General features: G+C 44.8%; 1 protein-coding gene across 11 annotated transcripts in view; it reads right to left on the bottom strand.

Annotated features, from left to right (window-relative positions):
* PALM2AKAP2 (PALM2 and AKAP2 fusion) overlaps positions 1 to 21961 on the bottom strand; it is a 472880-nt gene that overhangs the window by 11222 nt on the left and 439697 nt on the right. For 10 of the 11 annotated variants that reach the window (XM_090038871.1, XM_090038869.1, XM_090038868.1 and 7 more), the window contains one exon: positions 3380 to 3558. The exons of the other annotated variant lie outside the window; for it this stretch is intronic. In XM_090038871.1, coding sequence (XP_089894997.1) covers positions 3380 to 3558 — 179 coding nt within the window. The remainder of the gene's footprint in view (positions 1 to 3379; positions 3559 to 21961) is intronic. 11 annotated transcript variants of the gene reach the window in all.

Here is a 21961-nt window from a genome sequence, read left to right on the forward strand (position 1 = left end):
CTCCTCCTTGTGTTTCTTGTACGGATAGCACCCAAGGCTCCCATGGGTGCTATCCATAGAAACACCACCTTTCCTATTATTTGTTGTAACACATTGCAGGACTTTTGCATATACCCCTAGATGGCTCCATTTCAACAGGATTACTCACTTAGACTCATTGAAGAGTAGAGCTGGAAGGGACCTCAGGAGGTCATCTACTCCAACTTCCTGCTCAAGGCAGGATTGCCTCCATCTAAGCCACACTTAGGGAAACATTATGTCAAACCTACTAAGTCTTGTAAAGTGCCTGCAGTATTCAGATGAGTGCTTGTTAAGCTTTGTTCTTTTCTGTGTTACACAGCCAAAGGGGGCATTTGACATGATAGAACTTAGCTTCCAGCAGCCTAGGAAGTCTCTGATTTCCTTAGTATGCAACTGGTGAGCTGAGCAACAGTCCTGCCCTACAGGACTGGATTTCCAAAATGGCAGCTGTCTGTCTGTCTGGTAATTATGCTTCTTTAATATATTTTTAAATGGTTCAGCAATTTGCTCTTCTCTGTAATTACTCGCTTTTGTCTGACACTGCATTTTTAAAGGCCTCTGCTGACAAATCAGAATTAATGTTTGGTTAAATAATTGTTGCTTAGCCTGGCACACAAACTATTAGCTCAAACCAAAGATGGTGCAAGCTTGGCAAGACAAAGCACACCCCTTCTTATGATTTCTCTTCCTCCCAGTCCTGACAGTTGTTTATAAAAGAAAAAAGGGAGGACAACTAAAACTCTCCATCTGTTTTAAGGAGGACTTATGCTGTCGCAGGATTTGGGATGTGCTGGGGGAAGGGAGAGGGGGCAAGGCCAAGGTCAAAGAGGCACCCGAGCTTAGTGACTCAAAGGGCCAGCATGATTAAGGCACACCAGTTCCTCTTGTCAGCAGTGCACAACAGGGTCATGTGGCTAGCATTGTGCCTTGCTGCCTTTGACTCCCTAGCCTGAGGGATCAGGTACCCATTTACAGATGGTGGACAGGGGACAGCGGAGCTGGCATGAATTTGGGCAAGGCTGCAAAGCCCTGTCTGGAGAATAGCAAGATAATCTAATTGCTCTGCTACCACACCCTGCGAAATAAAAATATATTACTAAAAAAAGCTGGACTCCAAATGGGTTTATAGAACATAGGTATGAAAACAAAACTGGGCCAGACCTTCAGCTGACTCCCTTAACTTAAATGGAGCACTGTTTATCTGTGCCAGAACCTCATCTGCAATTTGTACAATAGCATTAATTATCTGACAGCATAACTTTTAAACAACAAATGCCTCAATAGTTTTAGCATCAGAAAGCAGCAGAGACACCCAGAACCATGCTTCTCTGGGATGTTGCTCTTAATTTATACCAAAGTTCGTGGTCAAGACATTGACTCACATTTCAAAATACAGGAGACAAAACAATCATGGCCAACTTCTTTTCTAAGTAGGACCTGTGCAGCTCTGTGGATTCTGCCTTAGATGCACAAGTGGAACTTAGAAGAGAGAGTGTGACCCGGTGTTTTAATGACACCTTTTTTTGCATGTGCTCTGAGGTTCACAACATACAGCAGGTAACCACTGAATGACTATGACAATGGATTCCAACCATAAGCTGATGGGCAGGGTAAGTCACCTTCATTCATCATGGGAGACAGTGCTGCAAGGAAAAGTTCATGATGAGAGTGTAACTTGGCTTTACCCATCAGCAATATATTGAATTGACTGATAGAAATAACCTCCAAAGTTATCAATGCCACCTGAGGATGGATTCTCCAGTCACTTGCACTGTTTTTGCACCACTAAATTCATTTTAAGTTACCCCTAGTCTGCACTCAAGGAAAGTGAGGAAGGAATCATACCTCAAATCTCTTGAATGAGATGCCTCATGGCATCATATCACGGGCACTAGGATGGCAATATATAGAAGGGAGAAAGTCCTAATGTCTCCCTGGGGTAGATAGTTATGAACATTACCCAACCTGAACACAGGAAAACTGCCTATAAGAAGCAAAGGAAACTGGCCAGTAACTCATTCTTGAAGAGGTGCCTTCACTGTATGAAAGGAAGACATCAAGTTTCATGTGTCAGAGAAAATAAATGGCGTGTTGAAATATGCTGGCTACCAGGAGGTAGGAAGACCTCCTTATGGATTTAATTTTGCTGCACTGATGTCAACTAAAGTTTGGTCACTGACTTTAGTGAAAACGGGACCAGCTCCTAAATCAGTGCAGCATCTGTTTGAACCTTAAAACCAGTCCTCATGTTTTGCATTAATTCACAGCCAAAAAATGCAGTGGGTTCCTCTCCCATTTAACTCTTTCTAATTTTAAATACCATATGGTGGTATATAATAATAATCATGATGATTAAACAGCCACAATTAAAATCCACCACATTTTGTGGGCTACTGTTTACAGAATAAACTTGAAAGTCTTTCAAGTTAAAAAGGCTTTATTTCAACTGGAAGTGGTTAGGAAGGCAGTTTCCTTAGATGATGAGCTGGTATTGTCTTCCTTACATTCCAAGTGTTGGAAATGTGTGTAGCACATTGTGGGTACTACAGGAAATAAACAACAGCAAAATTCAGCTGTAATTACTAATAATACTGAAATCCTTTTAAGGGTTTATGCTATTTGTCTATCCTACATGTACACACAACACAGGGATGCACAAGGGAAGAACTGTTTGCAAATCCCTGTGCATGGATAGGAAAACAGATTGCTTAAAGTGCACAACTGATCTGTGACTGGCATGTGAAATTCGTAAATGCTCCCCATCAATGCTGGTGTTGCAAAAACCTGAATGGGAGGCACCTATGAGAATAACTCAGCAGGATTCTTGTAATTTTTTCCTTTCTGCATCTGCCAAAGATGAGAGCAAATGGCATGGAAAACAGCATTTTGTCCCTGTGTCAGATATCCTTTGGCATTTTCCTGATCCAAACCAGGAACAATCCCAAACATTGTTTTCAGGGAATCCGTCCATTTAGGTTAAGCCATTGCATTCTGGACAAGGACTCTGGGAATTTAATAAGTATTGGGTGAACACCAGTATTGGACAGACCCAATTTATATACCTCAAAAAGTGCTGTTGTGTAGCTCACCACAATGTTTCTGTAAGAAATGATTTACAAGTTGATCAGGTCAGTCAGGCTTGGGCTTATTAGTAGTAGATTGGTCTCTAACTTTTACATAGATTCTTTCCTCCTTTCAAATGAGTCGTCTTAAATGCCTTTAGACTACTCAGTCATTTTGAAAAGAACACCTGGCATTTAAAAGGCTAAAAGTTGTCCTCCCAACCTCAGCTCATGGCCTGCAATGAAAGATAACCCAGTGCTACATGCAGAAGAGCAAAAGGGAAGAGCATACTTACACTGCTATCATCAGTCCTTTCACGCCTCTTAGTCTTGTGCGTTTCATAATCTTCCATGAGGGTCTGCATCAAATTCTTTGGGCGCTGGGATCCTGCAGCCTCATCAGGCAGTGAGTCAGGTTGTGAGAGGGGACTTTCTGCTGTTGGGGATGGTGGAGGCCTGATCTTCTCTATTTTCCCTAAAATGACATGAAAGGAGTTGCATTTTCTAAGTGGACTGACTCAGGGATAATTTAACTGAAGTGCGACAACTGGTAAAAGGTACCAGCTGGAGAAATATTTTCAACTTGGTTTAGAGAGACACATCTGGAAACTCAGCTTATAAAATAAACTCCTAAAACAAACACAGTTGAAGTGAGTTTCTACTGACCCCTGTATTCTCCTCAGCCTAAATTACACCTATGCAACTGTTCAAGAAACTTTATTTCTGTGAAATGACATAGCTTTGCACCTCTGCTACCATTGCCGATCACTGGGGATCTGGCTGAATTAATAATAGAGGTCTTGTTTCTGTACTCTGGAAACTGCTGAACATACTTTCATTGGATCAGAGACTAAAAGAATTGTATGGTCCAGTGCAGTCTATGCAGGGTTTGCTAATGGCCCAAGGACAGCGGTCTGCACAGAAAGTATTGGCTCTTGTTTCCAGCTACTAAACTCAATTAAAAGAGCCAAAAAGATACCTCCAAGGCCCTCCTAAAATTACTTTTCTAGTCAATTCATTGCCTCTTCACTGTGTGTTATGTTTATGATAGCTGAACTGGCTAAAAAAACATGCAGATGACACCAAGCAGGTGGGACTGCAGACATTTTGGGTGCATCCAGATGAGCGTGTGTGTTTCCCTGCGGATGAACAGCAGCAGCACATACCTGTATGTGCATACAAGTACGTGCTGCTGCTGCCTGTCCTAGGGGAACACCCATGCATGCATGCTCTGGCGCACAGCAAATTGCCCTAGGTGGGGTTCAGGAGGCTGAGGCCAGGCTCCAGCTTCAGGTGGTGCATGCTGCCACCATGTGTACCACCCCGTATTTTTTTTTGGATCTTCCAGAGTCAAAAAAACCTGCCGTGCTACAAATTAGCAGCACTACAAATGCCTGCATGTGAGGCGTATGTGGTTGTGGTGCCACAAACTGCATGAAATGGAACTGGGACTAGCTACCCAGATCAAGGACAACAAGAAGTCCTTTTTTAAGTACATAGGGGGCAAAAAGAAGGTACCAGGCAATGTGGGGCCTCTGCAAGACACGCTATGAAATCTGGTCATCACACCAGATGACAAAGCTAACCTATTTAACAATTTCTTTGCCTCCATTTTCCTGAGAAGGGACTGGATCCGCACCCCCCCCCCAGGCCCCAGGTGAGGCGCACACAGGCCTAGGGTCAGGGAGGATCTAGTCAGGGAACTTCTAGAGGGACTGGACATATTTAAATCAGCTGGTCTAGACGATCTCCACCCCAGAGTGCTGAGGTTAATTAGCTGAGGTCATTGTGGGACCCCTGGCGCAACCTTACGAGCACTTGTGGTGCTCTGGTGTGGTGCCAGAGGACTGGAAAAAGGCCAATGTGGTTCCCATTTTCAAAAAAGGGAGGAAGGAGGACCTACGAAACTATAGGCCAGTCAGTCTTACCTCAATCCTGGGTAAGCTTTCTGAGAGAATTATACTGGCACATGTCTGCAAGGGGCCAGCAGGGGAGATTGTGCTTAGGGGCAGCCAACACAGGTTCATTAGCGGCAGGTCCTGTCAGACCAACCTGGTGGCCTTCTATCACCAGGTCACCAAATCCTTAGATGCAGGGGTAGCAGCGGACAGTCTTTCTGGACTTTCAGAAGGCCTTCAACACTGTCTCTCACTCTGTTCTCATTACGAAACTGTGGGAATGTGGTGTTGACACCTACACAGTCAAATGGGTCACCAACTGGCTGGAGGGCTGCACCCAGAGACTGGGGGGTGGATGGGTCATTTTTGACCTGGAGGGATGTGGGCAGTGGGGTCCCCCAGGGCTCAGTCCTCGGGCCCACACTGTTCAATATCTTCATCAGTGACTTGGATGAGGGGGTAAAAAGCATCCTGTTCAAATCTGCTGATGGCACTAAGATGTGGGGGGAAGTGGGCATGCTAGAAGGGAGGAATAGGCTGCAATCAGACCTAGACAGGTTACAGGGGTGGACGGATGAGAACAGGATGGGATTCAACACTGACAAGTGCAAGGTGCTGCACCTGGGGGGGGAAGAACCAGCACCATACCTACAGCCTGGGGAACTCCCTTCTCGTCAGTGCAGAGGCAGAAAAGGATCTTGGAGTCACCACTGATGCCAGGATGAACATGGGCCGGCAGTGTGGGGGTGCAGTCAGGAAGGCCAACAGTACCTTGTCATGCATCCACAGATGCATCTCAAGCAGGTCCAAGGAGGTGATCCTCCCCTTCTATGTGGCACTGGTCAGGCCGCAGCTGGAGTACTGCATCCAGTTCTGGGTGCTGCACTTCAAGAGGGATGTGGACAACATGGAGAGGGTCCAGAGGAGGGCCATTCACATGATCGGGGGCAGTAGGACAGGCCCTACAAGGAGAGGCTAAGGGACCTGAACCTGTTCAGTCTCCAAAAGAGAAGGCTGAGGGGGATCTAGTGGCCTGTTACAAACTAGTCAGGGGGGACCAGCAGGCACTTGGGGAGTCACTGTTCCCCTGAGCACTACCAGGAGTGACTAGAAATAACGGTCACAAGCTGGCAGAGGGCAGATGCAGACTAGACATCAGGAGACGCTACTTCACTGGGCGGCTAGGAGCTGGAACCAACTTCCAAGAGAAGTGGTGCAGGCTCCTACCCTGGGGATCTTTAAGAGGAGGCTAGATGAACATCTTGCTGGGGTCATTTGACCCCAGTACTTTTTCCTGCCATGGCAGGGGGTCGGACTTGATGATCTGCTCAGGTCCCTTCTGACCCTACCAACTATGAAACTATGTGTGCGTTCATCTGGACATAGCCTTTGGAGGACAAGTTTAGGAGTCAATATGACCTGGATAAATTGGAAGAAAGGTCTGAAATAAATAGGAAGGATGGAATTCAATAGGAATAAGTGCAAAGTCCTGCATTTAGGGTGAGATGGTCTAATACAATGTACTGATACAAAATGGCTAGGCTGCAGTACTACAGGAAAGGAGATTGGGAGTACAGCGGATTGCTGTCCATTGCAGTCCATGAACATGAGTCAATACTGGAGTATTGCTACGAGAAAAAAAAAAAAGCACTAGCAACCTGGGATATATTAACAGCCATGTTGCTTGCAAGCTACAGGAGGCAATTCTTCCACTGCGCTGAGCCCTGGTAAGGCCTCCCTTGCAGTACTCTTTCCCGTTTTGGGTGCCACATTTCAATGAAAATGCAGATAAATTAGAAACAGTTCAAAGGAGAGCAGCAAAAAAAAAAGTCTAGAAAATGTGACATACAAGAAAACACTTGGAAGCATCGGGGTTATTTAGTCTGAATAAGAGCAAACTGAGGAGAGTTGTTATGAAAAGGATGCTGATCAACAGTTCTCTACCTCCAAAAGGAACATGACAAGAAACACTGTACTTAAAGTGCCACAAGGAAAATTTAGGTTGGCTTGTTTATTAAGAAGAACTTTCCAACCATGAAGGAAAGTAGTACTGTATCAGATTACATAGATGGGTTGTGGAAGCTTTTAAGTACAGGTTAAATAAACACTTTTTCAAGGGATGTCCTGCCTAGAGCAAGGGTTTAAACTTGGTGATTTTTTGAAATGCCTTCCAGCCCTATTTTTCTAGAAGAGTGCAGGCTGGTTATAACAAGGAGACTGTTACTACTGCTCTCTAATACTATGTAAGAGACTTGGGTTCAGTGTCAGCCTGTGGCTTTTATCCTCCAGGTTGGCAGATGCTGGCAGTTCTCCTGGGAGGTCATGACTTATGATGTCACTATGCATTAATGTCCCTGGCTGACTACAGAGTAGTCTCCATGGGTAGGAGAATGATGATCGTGACTGCAAGCCTCAGGCGTGGGAAGTAGAGTGAGTAGAAATAAGGCCTTTAAGGCGATGAGAAGATGGAAGCCCTCTTTACTGGAAGTGAAACAAACACAGAGGAACTCTTTCATTTTAAACCTAAGTATAAAATCAGCTAAATATAAATGATGGTTAAAGGAAATCCAGAAACCAAATCCTATCAGTTCTTCCCTGAATGTGGAAGTTGAAAGCTTTTTTAAAATGAAACTGTTCAGAGGGAAACAAATCTCCCAAACCATGTAGATTTTTTTGGTTGGCGGTGGAGAGCAGGATTGTTCACAGATTTTCATTCACTCGTCTTTTTGTTGAGACAAATGAATCTAGCAACTCTTGGAAAAAGCCACAAAAGCTGTGACCACTAGAGGTCCCACAGCTAGAGTAGGTCAATTAAAGCTCCAGTTGGAATCAATAGGGCTTACTTCTAAAGAAAGAAGTGAAACCTGAGTGAGTACAACAAAGAACATTTACAAGAAATCCCCTTACAGTGCTTGTTTCATTTTGACCTAACACAGAAAATCCCCACCATGTTAATATAATATTACAGGCTTGGCTTAAATGGAGAAATGCAGAGCTCAGGCAGGAAACTATCCTGTTGTGATGTCCCTAGGCATTGCAGTGCTGTGGGATTTTTCTCTCAGACCAGATTCTCATCTCTGTTAGGTTAGAGCAAATCCACAGACATCACAAGCATAAGGATCTGACTTGGTGAGCACCATGCTAGCCAAGAACATCAAGACCTGTCAGCCAGGGCTAGCGCTGTTCAAAACAAAGGAATCAAAGCAACTTCCAACCCCTGCTGAAACTAATGGGAAGAAAAGCAGAAGGGTGAGGGTCCAATTCCCCACAGCATTACATCATCTTTAAGCTGGTATACACTCCCTTGATCATACTGGAGGAACACAGGGATGAATCAGGCTCCCCAAGCTCACAACAAATAGCTTTTATGTTTTCCTGCCATGACACAACGATCCTGCCATCTGAGTGACTGCTCAGAACTGGACAAAAAGCTCAGGGCTGAAAGCTGCTCCTTCCACTCCCAGTGTCACAGTCTGCTGGAAAATAATGCGAGGCTGGACTTTGGGGATCTCAACTAAAGAAAAGAAATGTCTCAAGGAAGCTCTTTATTCCCAGCATGGGCTGGTGGTTTTTGTCACCCCTTGATTCCTATGTTATCAGTAGGAGCCCTCCTGTTAAAAAAATACTGTTTAATGTATATCTCACTGCATTCTCATTATTCCTATTTTATACGTGGGGAAACTGAGGCTGGAGGTAAAGAGCTCTGGCCAAGACCATATGATGGCCTTTTTTTAGCTCCTTGAAAAATTAATCTGAGAGACAAAGAAATGGTCCACTTATTCTAAATCAGAGCAAAGACATTCACCGCTGACATAGGCTAGGATTTGTTAGCTACTGCCCCCCCATAGCAACGCTCAGTTCTTACATAAAAGGCTAAAGGGTAAAACTGACAAGAATCCTGCTCCAGGGGAGGAAAAACAGGTGAACAAACAGGGAAACAGAGGAGTTGAGAACAGTGAGCCTGATCCTGCTCCCATGGCAAAACTCCTCCCAACTTCATTTTAAACACGAGGAAGCTCTTGGGACAAACCAAGAACCACCAATTACAGCCAGTCAAGTCCTAGTTTGAGGCTATCAGGCTTGACAACGTCTCCCTTTGAGTACATGCTGCATTCCCTTAAAGCCTCTGGAATGGTTACAGGGCATCAAGTAAAGGCTGAAAGAAAACAGCCTAAAACCTTCCCTTTGTAGATATAATCCTTGGTTTTTTAAAGGGATTTTGTCCACTCAGAAAGAAATGACACTATAAAAAAGTTCAGCTTCTATAGTTATGTTGAGTAAAACCATCCTCTTCTCCCACTCCCCCATCAAGACCTCTCTTCCAGTTCTGAGAGAGGATTTCTTTCTTTCTTTTAGTGTATGTCCCTTTGAGCTTCCCCCCCCCCGCCCCCTTGCATTCTTCAGGAATGGCACAGTGTAATGTCCATGCTCTTCCTAGGCTCTGTAAGTGAATGCAGAGAAAATCCAGAGATACTGCTGTTTTCACATTTGGTGCCTCACACATGTGCCCTGAGACTTCTGTGCAAAAACTAAGCAGTAAGCAAGCAGACCATTTCTTTCCTCTCTGAGCCTCTGTCTGGACCAGCAGGAGAAGGGAGTCCTGGGGGCTAAACACACACACACACACACACACACACACGCGCACGCACGCGCCTGTGTGTATATCTAATCCAGGATAAACTATTTAGGAATGCTTTTTGATGAATGTGAATCTGTTGGAACCAGTCAATTTAAAAATAAAATCAAACTAAAATTAAATTAAATTTGATAATCTTCCAGAATTATTTATTTTTGCAACTCCATACGTAATTCCTTCACAATAACTAGTTTCTTCTCCAAGATACTTTTTATCCACATAGATTACAAGCATATTTTTGCCTTTGTATGACACAACAAAGGCCACATTTCTGATTTAAATATAAGCCTCAAGAATAAAGACTAGATGAAAAGAAACACTGTGCAAGCTAAGACTGTATATGTTTCTGCTTGAATACCAAATGGCACTTAATAAGCCTCTGAAAAACAGGATTATGACAATGAGGACGTAGCCTGACCTATTGCACTCTGTTCCAACAGGGATAGCGTTCGTTCTGAAACCATGTTATACCCTGACACTTATAGTTTTATGGCAGCTGATACACACTTAGGCTGCCTATACACGTGCTTGTTGGCGTTCTAATTAGAAGGTGCCGGAGCAGATTCGATTAATCAAGTCTGCTTTGTGTTCTAATTAGAATGCTGCAGCGTTGCTGTAGCATCACAAATATTAAGCCCTTGCACATTAAAAATGGCTGAGGGATGCTTTAACTAAACCTTGTCGAATGAGATTTAGATAAAGCATCCCACAGCCATTTTGAAATGCACAGGGGCTTAATATACATGACACTGTGGCATTTTAATTAGAGCAGCTGCCTGTGAACTGCTCTAATTAAAACATTCCCCCCACGATCCCCTTCCGAATACGTGTATAGTTAGTTTTAGTGTATAGGTTTGCAGCTGTCTGAAAAGGGGAGAAGCTGTTAGGTTCTACTTATTATGTGTAGACAAGCTGGGAACGACACAATGTAGCAAAGCCACTCCAGTGTCAATAGTGCTTTAGGCAGCTTGTCCACACATCACAATTAGAACATAACAGCAGCTGCCCTTTTGAAATGTTTCCCTTCTGAAACAGCTTCAAATGTCCTGGTATCCATACCTTTAAATCAGATCTGTCCAACTTCTCTATGGCTAAGGGCAGCAAATGGCATTAATGTGCAGCTCCTGCGCCACACACTGTGTCAGCCATATATTGCAGGGGCGGCCCCTGCAAGAACCTCCCCGTTGTGTGGGCACCACTGATGCTGTGTGGCTCTTCATCCCCTAGACCACCTGCTCCTTGCTGCCCAGGCAGCACCAGTGGCTTGTGGCTCCAACCTGGGCCCTCTCCCACCTTGAGGTTAAACAGGAAGAGGATATAGAGGCTTGCAGGCTGCATAAAGCTTGTAGGCTGCCAGTTTGACAACCTTGCCTTAAATGTTCTTCAGAGATATTGTTCTGGTTCAGTTCAGCTTAATTTATCCTGGTCTTGCCTACCTCTGCAGCACAAAGCCTGCCAAATCTGCACAGACCAGATGTGTTCCTGCTGGAGATTCTTGCCCTGGTCCTGGGAAGCAGAGTCCCATCCACAAAGGGTGACAACGTATTTTGTCCTTTTCCTACAAGCAAGCAGAGAATAAACCCCTCTTCTGAGACAAAATCCATGACTCATAGCCCTTAACTGTGCTGGTGCGTGATGCCTTCAGGTGTAGTGCAGTATCATCCTAACAGGTACTGGTTACCCAAGGTGGAACAACAGCTATGAAGGCTGAGAATGCTTCTAGCCAACAGTTTTGAAAATATGTCACTCTACAGCCAACATCTATCTAATTCCTAACTTTTCTTTGCTGCTTGGAGTCTGGTTTCATGATGAAAAGTCATCTCTGTCCTCCTCTGCTTGGTCTCTCTGATAGCCTTGTCCTGTGATTCTCACCTTAGCTGAGTTTCATCTGCTCCGTTTCAAATGTGAGTAGGAATACCTATTACAAAAGCAGTATAAGCCATCAAAACATTTGCCCCAGGGATGTGGCCTTGGAGTTTAAGCCCATGCTCACTGAAGTCAATGGGAATGCTCTTGTTATCCCATGATATACGATTAGGGCCTTAATGCAGTCTTTGTGGGTGCTTTGTGTCTTGGAGTTTGATATGACATGTCAGAACTTCCCATTTTAGTTTCAGTGCACTGTTTATGAACAGTCAGCTTGCTGCAAAATGGTAGGAAAATGAAGGGAAGGCAGACGAGAGATTCCATGGATTATAGTAGCATAAGTCAAATACAATAGCTAGCATTAAGAAGTTGGCAGCTACCAGTGACTGAACAGTGGCATCTCAGATACTAAGTTTAGGGAGGACTTTACACAAGCAATAGTTACATTAAATTGGGAGAAGTTATTTTCTGAATGGTGACCACTACAGAATGACCATGGGGTTGATGCAGAAGCAGCTTTTTTAACAAGACAGTGGTTTTTCAGAATACTTGCAGTGTGGGGGGGCAGAACTCTCTTGGAGACTGGTCCAAGACTGTGGCATGAACTCCTGTGGGAGTTAGGACCACCATTTCTACTCCATGTGAAAGGTACACTTCTCTAACCTTGCCTGCTCTCAAATAAATCCTGAGCAACATGTACATTTAGAAAAACAAACACACAAACAAAAACCCCAACGTTCCTCTTAAAAAAATCCCTAACAAAACAAGACATTCCATGGCAGATACTTCTCCCCTGAGGTCAGGATGAGAGAACAAACAACAAATGACAGCTGTTGGCCAATTCAGTTCTGGGAAGGCACAGATACTATGGTGATAGATACAGTAAAGGAACTTCTGCAGAACAGACCAATGTATTTTGTTCTTTGGAAACAGTTTTCTGGGTGGTCAGTGCACTCCAAGCAAAAGGGAACGTTTGCCAGCAGTTTACAGACAGGTGTCACATCTGCTGTTTCTTCCTTGCCTTGGAGTGAAGAACTGTACAACATACAGGGCACCAGACATCCTTAACAGGACAAGCAGTAGCATGCTCACTGCATCCTGCCTGAGTTGCAAAGTGGATCTTGGTGACCAGTCTAACCACCCCAAAAGGGGAAACCACAGTTGAAACCTAGTTCAAAACTCTCCATTCCTTTCTGAAGGCACATATTTCTGCTCTGTACCTTCCTTTCCTCTTAAATGCAAAAACTGACTTACATTTTGAGGAACGTTTTCCTCAAAAAGTTCACTCTTAGATACCAAGAAATTTCAGCTCATAGGAATTTATTTAAGAAAAATAAGAGACTGGAAATAGGTTTGATATTTATAGGAAATAGGCTGATTCAACATTATAGTTGCAATGGCTGCTACTCTGCAAAGACACTAACCAGATGGCAAGTGCATATTTCTCAGCATTCTAGAGAGGTAATTAGCTTAAATTTGGTTAAAGTACAATGGCCAGTTGCATTTATAAATCTCCACCACAGACTTGGGGAGTTTCATCTTTTATTGAAAGCTTCCTAACAATTAAGTAAAAAGCCTTTACAGTTCACTTTTGAGAAGCACTGATTAGCAAGGGAATTCTCATAGAGGTACATATGGACCTAGTTTAGTGGTTGCATGAATGAGAAGGATATAACAGGCTTTCTGCCTCATGAAGCAATAGTTTATATGAATGTCAAAAGGGACATAAAATGGAAGCTCAAGGGAAAGCTAGAACTGCCATTAGGCATCAGTCGCATCCTGTTAGGGCTTTCTCATGCCCATTCATGACACATCTGGTATACATGCATGCTTTTCCTCAGACCTCCTTTATCACTAAAAGTTGTGTAAAAGCCCCAGCAGAAAATGAGTCTTGGACTTGTTTTAATTATCTGAAAGCTCAAATCTACATGAATAGGATTGTCAGGGTAAGGGAATGGAAGGTCCATTTACAAAGGTGCAACCAAGATTTTTTTTTTCCAGGTATGGCTGCATACGGTAGGGACAGAGCCTCATCTTCAGCTCATTCACCTCCCTTTTCTGCTCAGGAAAAATACATAGTGTCAACCCCTTCACTGCAGAATTGTCGGAAGTTTTTGGCTTCTCAGCCAAAAGCTGAAACTGTAGCTGCTGCTGAATACTTGACTCTATGGGAGGAGCTAGGATTTTGAAAATAGCTAAGTACAGTCTGTAGGGCTATGAAATAAGAGAAAAGAGACCAACAGTAGTTAAACTGCACATTCTTTAGCAAAATTACCAAAGAAAGAAGAGCTTCAGTAGCGGAATATCAAGACCATTAAAAAGGAGTGAGTAATTAACACCTGTTGAGTGAAGACCAATTAGCAGAAATCAGCTACATTGTAAACAACCATGAAGGCAACTGACACCCTCAGAACTACCTGAATAGAAATGCCACTGCTGCTATTCTAGGTAGAAAATCAGTTTTCCCACTTAAGGAAATGTGTCCCTGTTTTGGAAGTCTAGTTTTTGGAAAGGGAAAAGGTGTGTGTGGTATGCAGGGAAATAATGTAACTTGTAACCTCCTCTCCCCACCAGATTTTGGAAGCTTTAAAATTCAATAAAACCTACTCAGGCACCTCACTGATTACTACATTTTCATATGTGTTCACAACTCAACTGTACCTGCAATCATGGGGAGTAAACACTTAAAACATTTGGTTCTGCTTATGTGAAACAGGAACAACACGTACTTCAGAAGCAACAGGTAAAAACAGCCCTGTCAGAGAGGGAGGTGCAACCAGTAGAAAAGGGTCAGCAGCAGTAGTGAAACTAAAGTATTTAGTCTGAGTTACTTGCTTATGTAGAGCTAGACACACAGGAGAGCTAGGATATGCCTTCCTTTATGGTCTTCATGCTACAATATGTTGTATGATACTCTAATGCAGTGGGGGGCAACCTTCTTTGTCAGGTATACCACTAACTAAGCCCCATGCCCTCCCCAAGTGCCATTCTGTTATTCTTCCCCTGCTCTGTTTAATGTTCTGCCTTTTGCTCCCTGCCCTGTTCTCCCCACCTGGTCTGCTGCTCTGTCTTCTGCTCCTTGATCGGTCTCCTGCTCTGCTTTCTGCTCCTTACCTGATTTGCCACTGTGCTCATTTGTCACATTCCACACACACAGGTTGCCAGTGCCTATAGTGTAGGGGCAGGCAAAGGCTGGCCCACGGGAGACTCCATTTCTCAGAAGCCCCTGTTCACATCACTGTGGCTGGTTTCCATGGAGACCTCAGGACGGGCAGGACCAGGACAGCATGAGGCCAGGGTTTCCATGGAGACCTGCCCAAGCAGTGCTGGCAAGGTGCGCAGCTAGGCAGGGACCTACTCCGGGGCTGGGATTTTGTGGCAGCAACATCATGGTCTGGAGCCAGGGCAGAGCTGTGATCCACTGCCTGCATGCCCCTGCCCAGGACATGTGGGCAATGTGCAGGCAAAGCTGTGCTGTGTGGGCAGATGGATCGCGGTTCTACCCTGGCTCTGGACAATGCTGTCACCACTGCAAAATCCTGGCCCCAGCCCTGGGGCAGCTCCCTGCCCAGCTGCACACCCTCCAGTACTGCCTGGGCCAGTCATGCATGCCACAGGTTGGCCACCCCTGTTCTAATATTCTATGTAGGTTAGGCACTTACCACTGCTTCATTCCTCCCCTCCAGAAGGAAAAGCAACAGGAGAGAGGGTAGGACAACATGGACAGTCACTTCTTACCCTATAGTAACAATATTATTTTTCATTTAAACATGACCTTCATCCTAAATACTTCCCATGGAGCTTAGTAAACATACAGCTGCCTTTGGTACTGGAGAATGTCACAGAGGCAGGCCCCACACAGCACATGGGCCAGAACCACGAAGCACCCGTTTCTACCCAGATGCTTGTTGGAACTATGACAGACATGGTGGAAAAGGATCTTGATCTAGACAATTTCCTTAAAGTGATTTATCTGAAACTGAACATTTTTTTTTCTGGAAACAGTACTGACAATCCCAAGCATGCAAAACAAATTTCAAAGTAGGCCCTGCAAAATTGTGAGATTGGCTTAAAAATCATGGGGCTCCTAATTTTCCCTTTGTTTCTTGTGTCTTCACATTTCACGTTTTCAAGCTTCTTCCCTTGCTCCCCATCCTCCACTGTAAAGCTTCTAGCAACTTACTTTCTTTAAAAACTACAATTAGGTTGAGTCTCTTTTAAGATCTTATGGCTCAAGGAACTGGGGGCAACTCCTCAGCTAAGAATATGCTCCCAAGGGTGAAGTCCCTGCTGCAGTTGCCCATGGCAAGCCACCCATTTAATTCAATGAGGCCTAGATTTCACCCCAAATCTTGTAAGGGCTGGCAATATTGTGCAAAGGTTGGAGAGCTGTACTACCCTTGCTTGATAATCTACGGTCAGTTCAGGAAGGGGTAGGAGTCCAATTCTAATATAAACAAAGATTTATTTACATTATTTTGATTATTTACTCACAGCAGTTTAAAGGGTATCAGACCCATAGGTATTTAAAATACTTGGTTTAGGTCATCCATGCTCTCCACCTCCTATACTGTACGCATCTTCTAATGGTACAATACTTGGGAGTGAATGAGAGTGAGAAGAACAGCTCTCCATAACCAATGAGTAGCTCTTTATAAAAATATTGTTTTTGTTTACTAAAAACAAAGTTTATTAGGCTCACTACAGACAAATAAAATATGGCATGGTTCCTACCTCAAAGAATTTACAGTCTAGGGCTAAAAAAAAGAAAAAGTTGGATTGCCGTGCACAAAGCCTCTTGTTCTATAGAAGCCTACTCTCCCACTTCAAGTACTTGTGAACGGCTGAGATAACATTTCTTCCTCTGGGACAATCTGAGCTAATCCAAGTTAACTGCCATCCAAACTGCTTGTGTAAATGAGGGTCCTGCACTGTCTGAGTCAAAGCCAGGAACAATCAGACCTGGGATAAACCTGGCATCTGTCTTTAGCCTAAGACAATTGACACTGAATATGAAAGTCAAAGGTAGAAGTACACCCTATCATAAAAAATGTTGTTAGTTTGGGTAAGTTTAGTTTCCTGGAGGGATTATAACATATAGTATGTGTTTTGTGAGATAGTAATGTACATTAACAATGTTTTTTTGCCATTTGTCCTATTAAATACTGTGTAAAGTGCATATTTCTACTTATTACAGAAAAATGAGAAAATAAGAAACATTTTCAAGATATGCAATTTCCCTTTTATCACCTACTTGGTATGTTTTACATGCAACCTAGGGAATGTAACCTGCCCAATCAGGCAGAAAGAACCCTGCTGCAAGCATATTATATTACTGTACTATGTAACCATTGGATTTCTATGGCCATTCTTATCAAATAGTCCAGCTTAGTAATTACTGCAGCAAAATTTTTCTGCACGTTTTGCTGTTTAGATTTACACATGGACCTTTAAGACTTTTGGCTACATTATCTATTCCTTCTTACACATGTGTATCCTCATTGCGAGCTACTCATCCTTTTCTTACTTGCAGGGATTGGTGGACACTTGCAGAAGGAGCTTGCAAAGATATTACTTGGGGAAGGAGCATCTTACTGTCATTTTTCAGAATTAAAAACCTGTAACAGGATCTGTGCTTAAAAGGCCTGATCCCAAGCCCATTAAATGTTTGCACTGATGTCAGGGGACTCTGAACATGCCTAAGATGGAGAGAATTTGCTCCAAGTAACCATTAAAATTGTTTTAAGGGTTCTGTTGTTTGCCTTGCATAGTGATCAAAACTCATTTTGCCAATTTTGCCTTGGATAAAGTGAACTGGAGTGTCGCACTACTCTACATTTCCCAGTGCTTACTGCCATTGACGATGTGTAGGGAGTGCACGCAGGTGTATGTGCACCCTGAGATTGGCAGTGCACCTCCTGAGAGAAGAAGACCTGTGGGTGGTTGCCGCTCGTCACCACCTCGCCACTGCCGACACTGCTGGCAGCATGTGTAGGTGGTCGCGGACTGCTGGTTGGTGCTGACCACGGCCCCCTCCTCCCAACCACTGCGGCTGCCTGTGGGAACTCCTTGCTCACCACCATTATGCCCCTGCTGCTGATGCTGGTGCTGCTGCCTGTGGGCAGTCATCATGCTCCCCTCCCCCCTGGGGCACTTGTCATTCAAGCTTACTGCATGAATGCCCAGAATACTGGAAGTGTTGAAGTAATGTTATAAACCAGACAGATTTGGCCAGTGGGACTACTCATAGCTCAAGTAAGAGCAGAAGAATCAGCTTTGTTGCTCTCCAAGTAATTGGTGGTAATTTCATAATAATATGCAGTTTTATTTTAAGGTATAGATCAGAGAACCAGCTTTGTTTCCAGAAGTCCTCAGGGACCTCCACAATATGAATGTTTGTAAACTACCATAAAGATTCATAGGGGGATAAAAAGAGAGATGAAATGACAAGGGACTAACAGGAGATGCAGTTAAAGCTAGCCTATCAACCACACTGCTGGGAAGAAGAACTATATCATCCCAAGTACAGGCAGGTTGATTCCAGTTAAATCAATCATTATATATCCTATAAAAGAGTTTGGATGGATGTCCACCTCCCCATGTTAAGATTAGCAACCCATTCCTCAGCCATACACATGGCTCTTAATCCTGTTCTGTCAGGGGTATTATGGTAGTGAAAGAAAAGCTAGCATTTGCTACAAGAAGGGCAATTTTGCTGCTGTAACTACACTGGTTTTCAACTGTTTAGTCTATTGAGGATTTATGCTCAGATCCAACATCTGAAATATTTCATTGTGACAGAGGGCTGTCTCAAACCTGGTCCAACTGTTGGCCTGCCCACCTGTCTAGGGCAGTCTGTCTACCCGACTCGCGTGCCATGCCTTTGTTGGAACTGAATAGGTGGAAGGCTGCCTATTTAATGCCCAGATCCAAGGGCATAATACACAGCTCAGAACCATCCCTACACTGTGTCCCATGCCTCGCAGAAGGCATCCACAATGACTTCTAACACCCCTGGCCCCTTTGCTGGGCTGCACTTGGTCTCTGGCCCACAACTGGCCTTAGGTAGCCTCAGATATACTTTGGCCTTTCTGCTAGGGGTGCGCTGATAGAGATTTTTGGGGCTGATACCAATGGCTAATTTTTAAGGAGTCATATTGACCAATACTGATCCAATTGGTGATATATAGCCCAGGAGCTTGGAGAGCACTGTCTGGCTGGTAAGCCTGATGTGGGGGAAGGGACGAGGTGAGGGCTGACTGAGGCCCCAGTGGTGAGGGAGTGGGGCTAGGGCTGGAGCTGCGGCTGTGCCCCAGCCCCTCACAGCTGGCTCCATCCCGTACCCTGCCCCAGCTGGGCAACACTTACCTCTGCCCCAGCCCCACTCTCTCCCTCACTGCTGGGGCCTTGATCTGTGGCCCCACCCCATTCCCCTTCCCTCCCTCTGCCCTTCCCCCACAACAGATTTACCAGCTGGACACTGCTGGGCTATGCTGCTGGCTGCCTGTGTGCTGTGCTGCAGCTGTGGCTGCAAGCATGCACGGGCCATTTATCGGTGACATTATCAGCCACATCAGCCAGAAGAAGCCAATTGCTGATACTGTCAATTTTCCTCATATTGGTGCCGATCTGATATGGGACTGATGTATTGGTGCACCTCTACTTTCTGCCCCCCTCACTGGGGCCACTACTCCAGCTGGCTTATGTACAGTCCTTCAGGCCCCCATAGGGCCTACTCTATGCTGTCTCCAGCTTTCACTCCACCTTCTCACTGGGGCCACTACTTTGCCCCCCTCACTGGGGCTTCTGGGCCTTATACCCCTTGGGCCTCAGGTGTCTGTCAGCATGCCTGAATCCCTAACTTGGCCTATGGCCCACTCAGACTTCAGGTGTCTGTCAAAGTACTTGGACCCTAATCTTTCCCCTCTGCAGGGTTACCCACCAAGTGGTGGGGGCTGAGACTGTCAGGAGCCCCATCCTCATCTTTTACTGGGGAGGCACAGGTGTGGCATTTCCGGGAAACTGCCCTGCCACAGGCAGACCCACCACACCATCCAACCCTAGTACGGTGTAGTTTCAGGTCTTACCCAGGACCAGGAACCTCCTCCATTTCCATAGTTTCTGCCCTGAACTCCAGGTGTTCTGGGAGCTACAGATCTCCAGCTGGGTGATGTAACTTCAGCAGCATCCCTGCAGCAACTACTGGCTCTACTTTCAGGGCCTGGTCTTATACCCAGGATGCCCAACCCTCCACCAATCAGGCAGCCTCCTGACTACCATGCAACTGCCTGATTGGGTCTGCTCCCACCTGCAGGCTGGTCTGCAGCCTGCTCCAGCCCTTAAAGTGGTAACCACCCAAAGCTGCTCTGCCACATTCATCTAAGGTTTGCAGGGCACCAGGCATAGGTAGATTTTTCCCTGTTTTATAAATATATTTCCCCAATAACTTGTGGCTGATGAAACCAAGTTTATGGCTAGATTAGTGATTCTCGAGCAGGGTGTCAGGGCACCCTGGTGTGGCATGAGATCCTTTGAAGAGTGCTGTGAGGTATGAGGAGATAAGTAGATAAGCACAGGCTCAGGCTTGTTCCTGTCCAGCCCTTTCCCCATCCCCACTGCTTGGCTCCTCTACAAGGAGGTGAGCACTGTAGTAATTTAATTTCTAATATTGGGTGCTCCTCATTTCACAAAAGGGGTGCCTTGAGTCTAAAAAGAGTGAGAACCACTGGACTAAATAATGCTGCCCAACTAACACAAAACAATTTTTGCCCTGGAAGTATAAACAATGATAAAACAGCTACTGCAATCTATTAAAATCTCTATTCTCCCCTCTATTCTCCCCTGTGATGGCACATCTGGGATAACAGGACAAGAACGCATGGAGAAGTTGCATAGATGGTACCATCTTATACCATCTATATTTTTCCCAGAGCCTGACAAAGGGACTTTGATCTTAAAAGCCTGTAGAAAAGGACAATTTTTCTTGCAATTTCCCAGTTGGTCTAATACAAGGTATCATTTTGGAACCAAGAATTCTAGTGTTTTGTATGTCTAGAGGAGTTGCAGGCATTTATCTGGGACCACCAACTTCAGCAGAATTATGCTGATTTATCCCTGCTGAGGATTATAAAAATGTTAGATCAGAGTATCTTTCAATTAAATTAATTTAATTTGTTTCCTGACATGCTTGTGTGTTGTAGAAGCGCTCATGGTGTGACCCTGTCAGATTCCAATGAATCTACGAATTCTGCTAAATACTTTGTTACAAGGACATGAAAAAGGAAAGGAAAGGAAGTGGATTCTCTTTCTTTCTCCCACATAAACTAATTCTTCCCATCATTCCCACCTCAAGAATAGGCTTGATATAGCAGTACAGGGTGTTTCATCAACTGTTAGAAACAATTTTTTGCTTCAGTTTACAGTGCTTAGGCTTCTACAGAAAAGAAGCCTGAGTGGTTCCTTAGTGGCTCCATAATCCACAGTGGCTCATTCCAAACAAATTTAATTTTCTCATTAATGATGTCATTTGTCATGAACATCTTGACATTAAAAAGAAAGTAGATGTTTGCTGGCTGGAACAATATAGGCTAAGAGAAGTATATATATTTTTTCAGCTGCAAAATTAAAATATTAAATTTAACAGCTTTCCCAAAATTACTTCAAAATGAAAGGTATCTAGTCCTAACAACAGTCCTCTGGACCTCTGGATTAAGCTGGTTTTCATAAGTTAGCAAGTCTTAACACTGGGTTGTGTTGTCGCATTTACTATGGGTTAGTTCAGTGATCTCCAACCTTTTTAGGTCAGAAATCACTTTTGGAATTTAAAAGGAACAGAAGATCTACTCTCCCCCCTCCCTCCCGCCTAGCAGGTAAGTCTGTGGGAAGGGGAGAGAGGAGGGGAAAGGGCCATGAGGGGAGGCAGATGGGGGCCCCAGCCCTAGACCCACTCCCTCACTGCTGAGACCTCGATCTCCCCCCCACTCCCAATGGCGGTAAGTGTGGGGCAAGCCCTGCACAGCTACAGCTGGGCTAGGGCCACGAGTGGCTCATTTGAGTGGTTTGGGGGTGAGGGGGGGGGCACACAGCCTGGGAAGGCATGGGGGGGTGCCCCCAGATGTGCCCATGGGGTGGGGTGGGTTGCAAGCTGCTGGGCTGTGCTCAGGCCAGATGGATGCAGCACGGCGAAGGAAGAGGAGACGGGGGGTGACAACTGCAAGTTGGGCTTTACGCCCTGAGCCCTGCTGCACGTACCCCCTGGGCCTCTGCCTCTTTCCTCCCCCACTGACTGACCTGCTGGGCTTGGAGGGGGGGGGGGGAGTCACATGCTTGTGCATGCATGTGCACACTCAGCCTCTGCAGCTCAGGATCAACTTCAAGAGGCTCCAGAATCCACCAGTCGATCCTGATCCCCTGGCTGGTGACCACTGGGTTAGTTCAACAAGTTATTGACCTTGCTGGAGTAATTGAATGAAATGTTA

Source organism: Crocodylus siamensis, chromosome 3 (genome assembly GCF_052110815.1).
Source record: "Crocodylus siamensis isolate JL-2025a chromosome 3, ASM5211081v1, whole genome shotgun sequence".
Lineage (NCBI taxonomy): Eukaryota > Metazoa > Chordata > Crocodylia > Crocodylidae > Crocodylus > Crocodylus siamensis.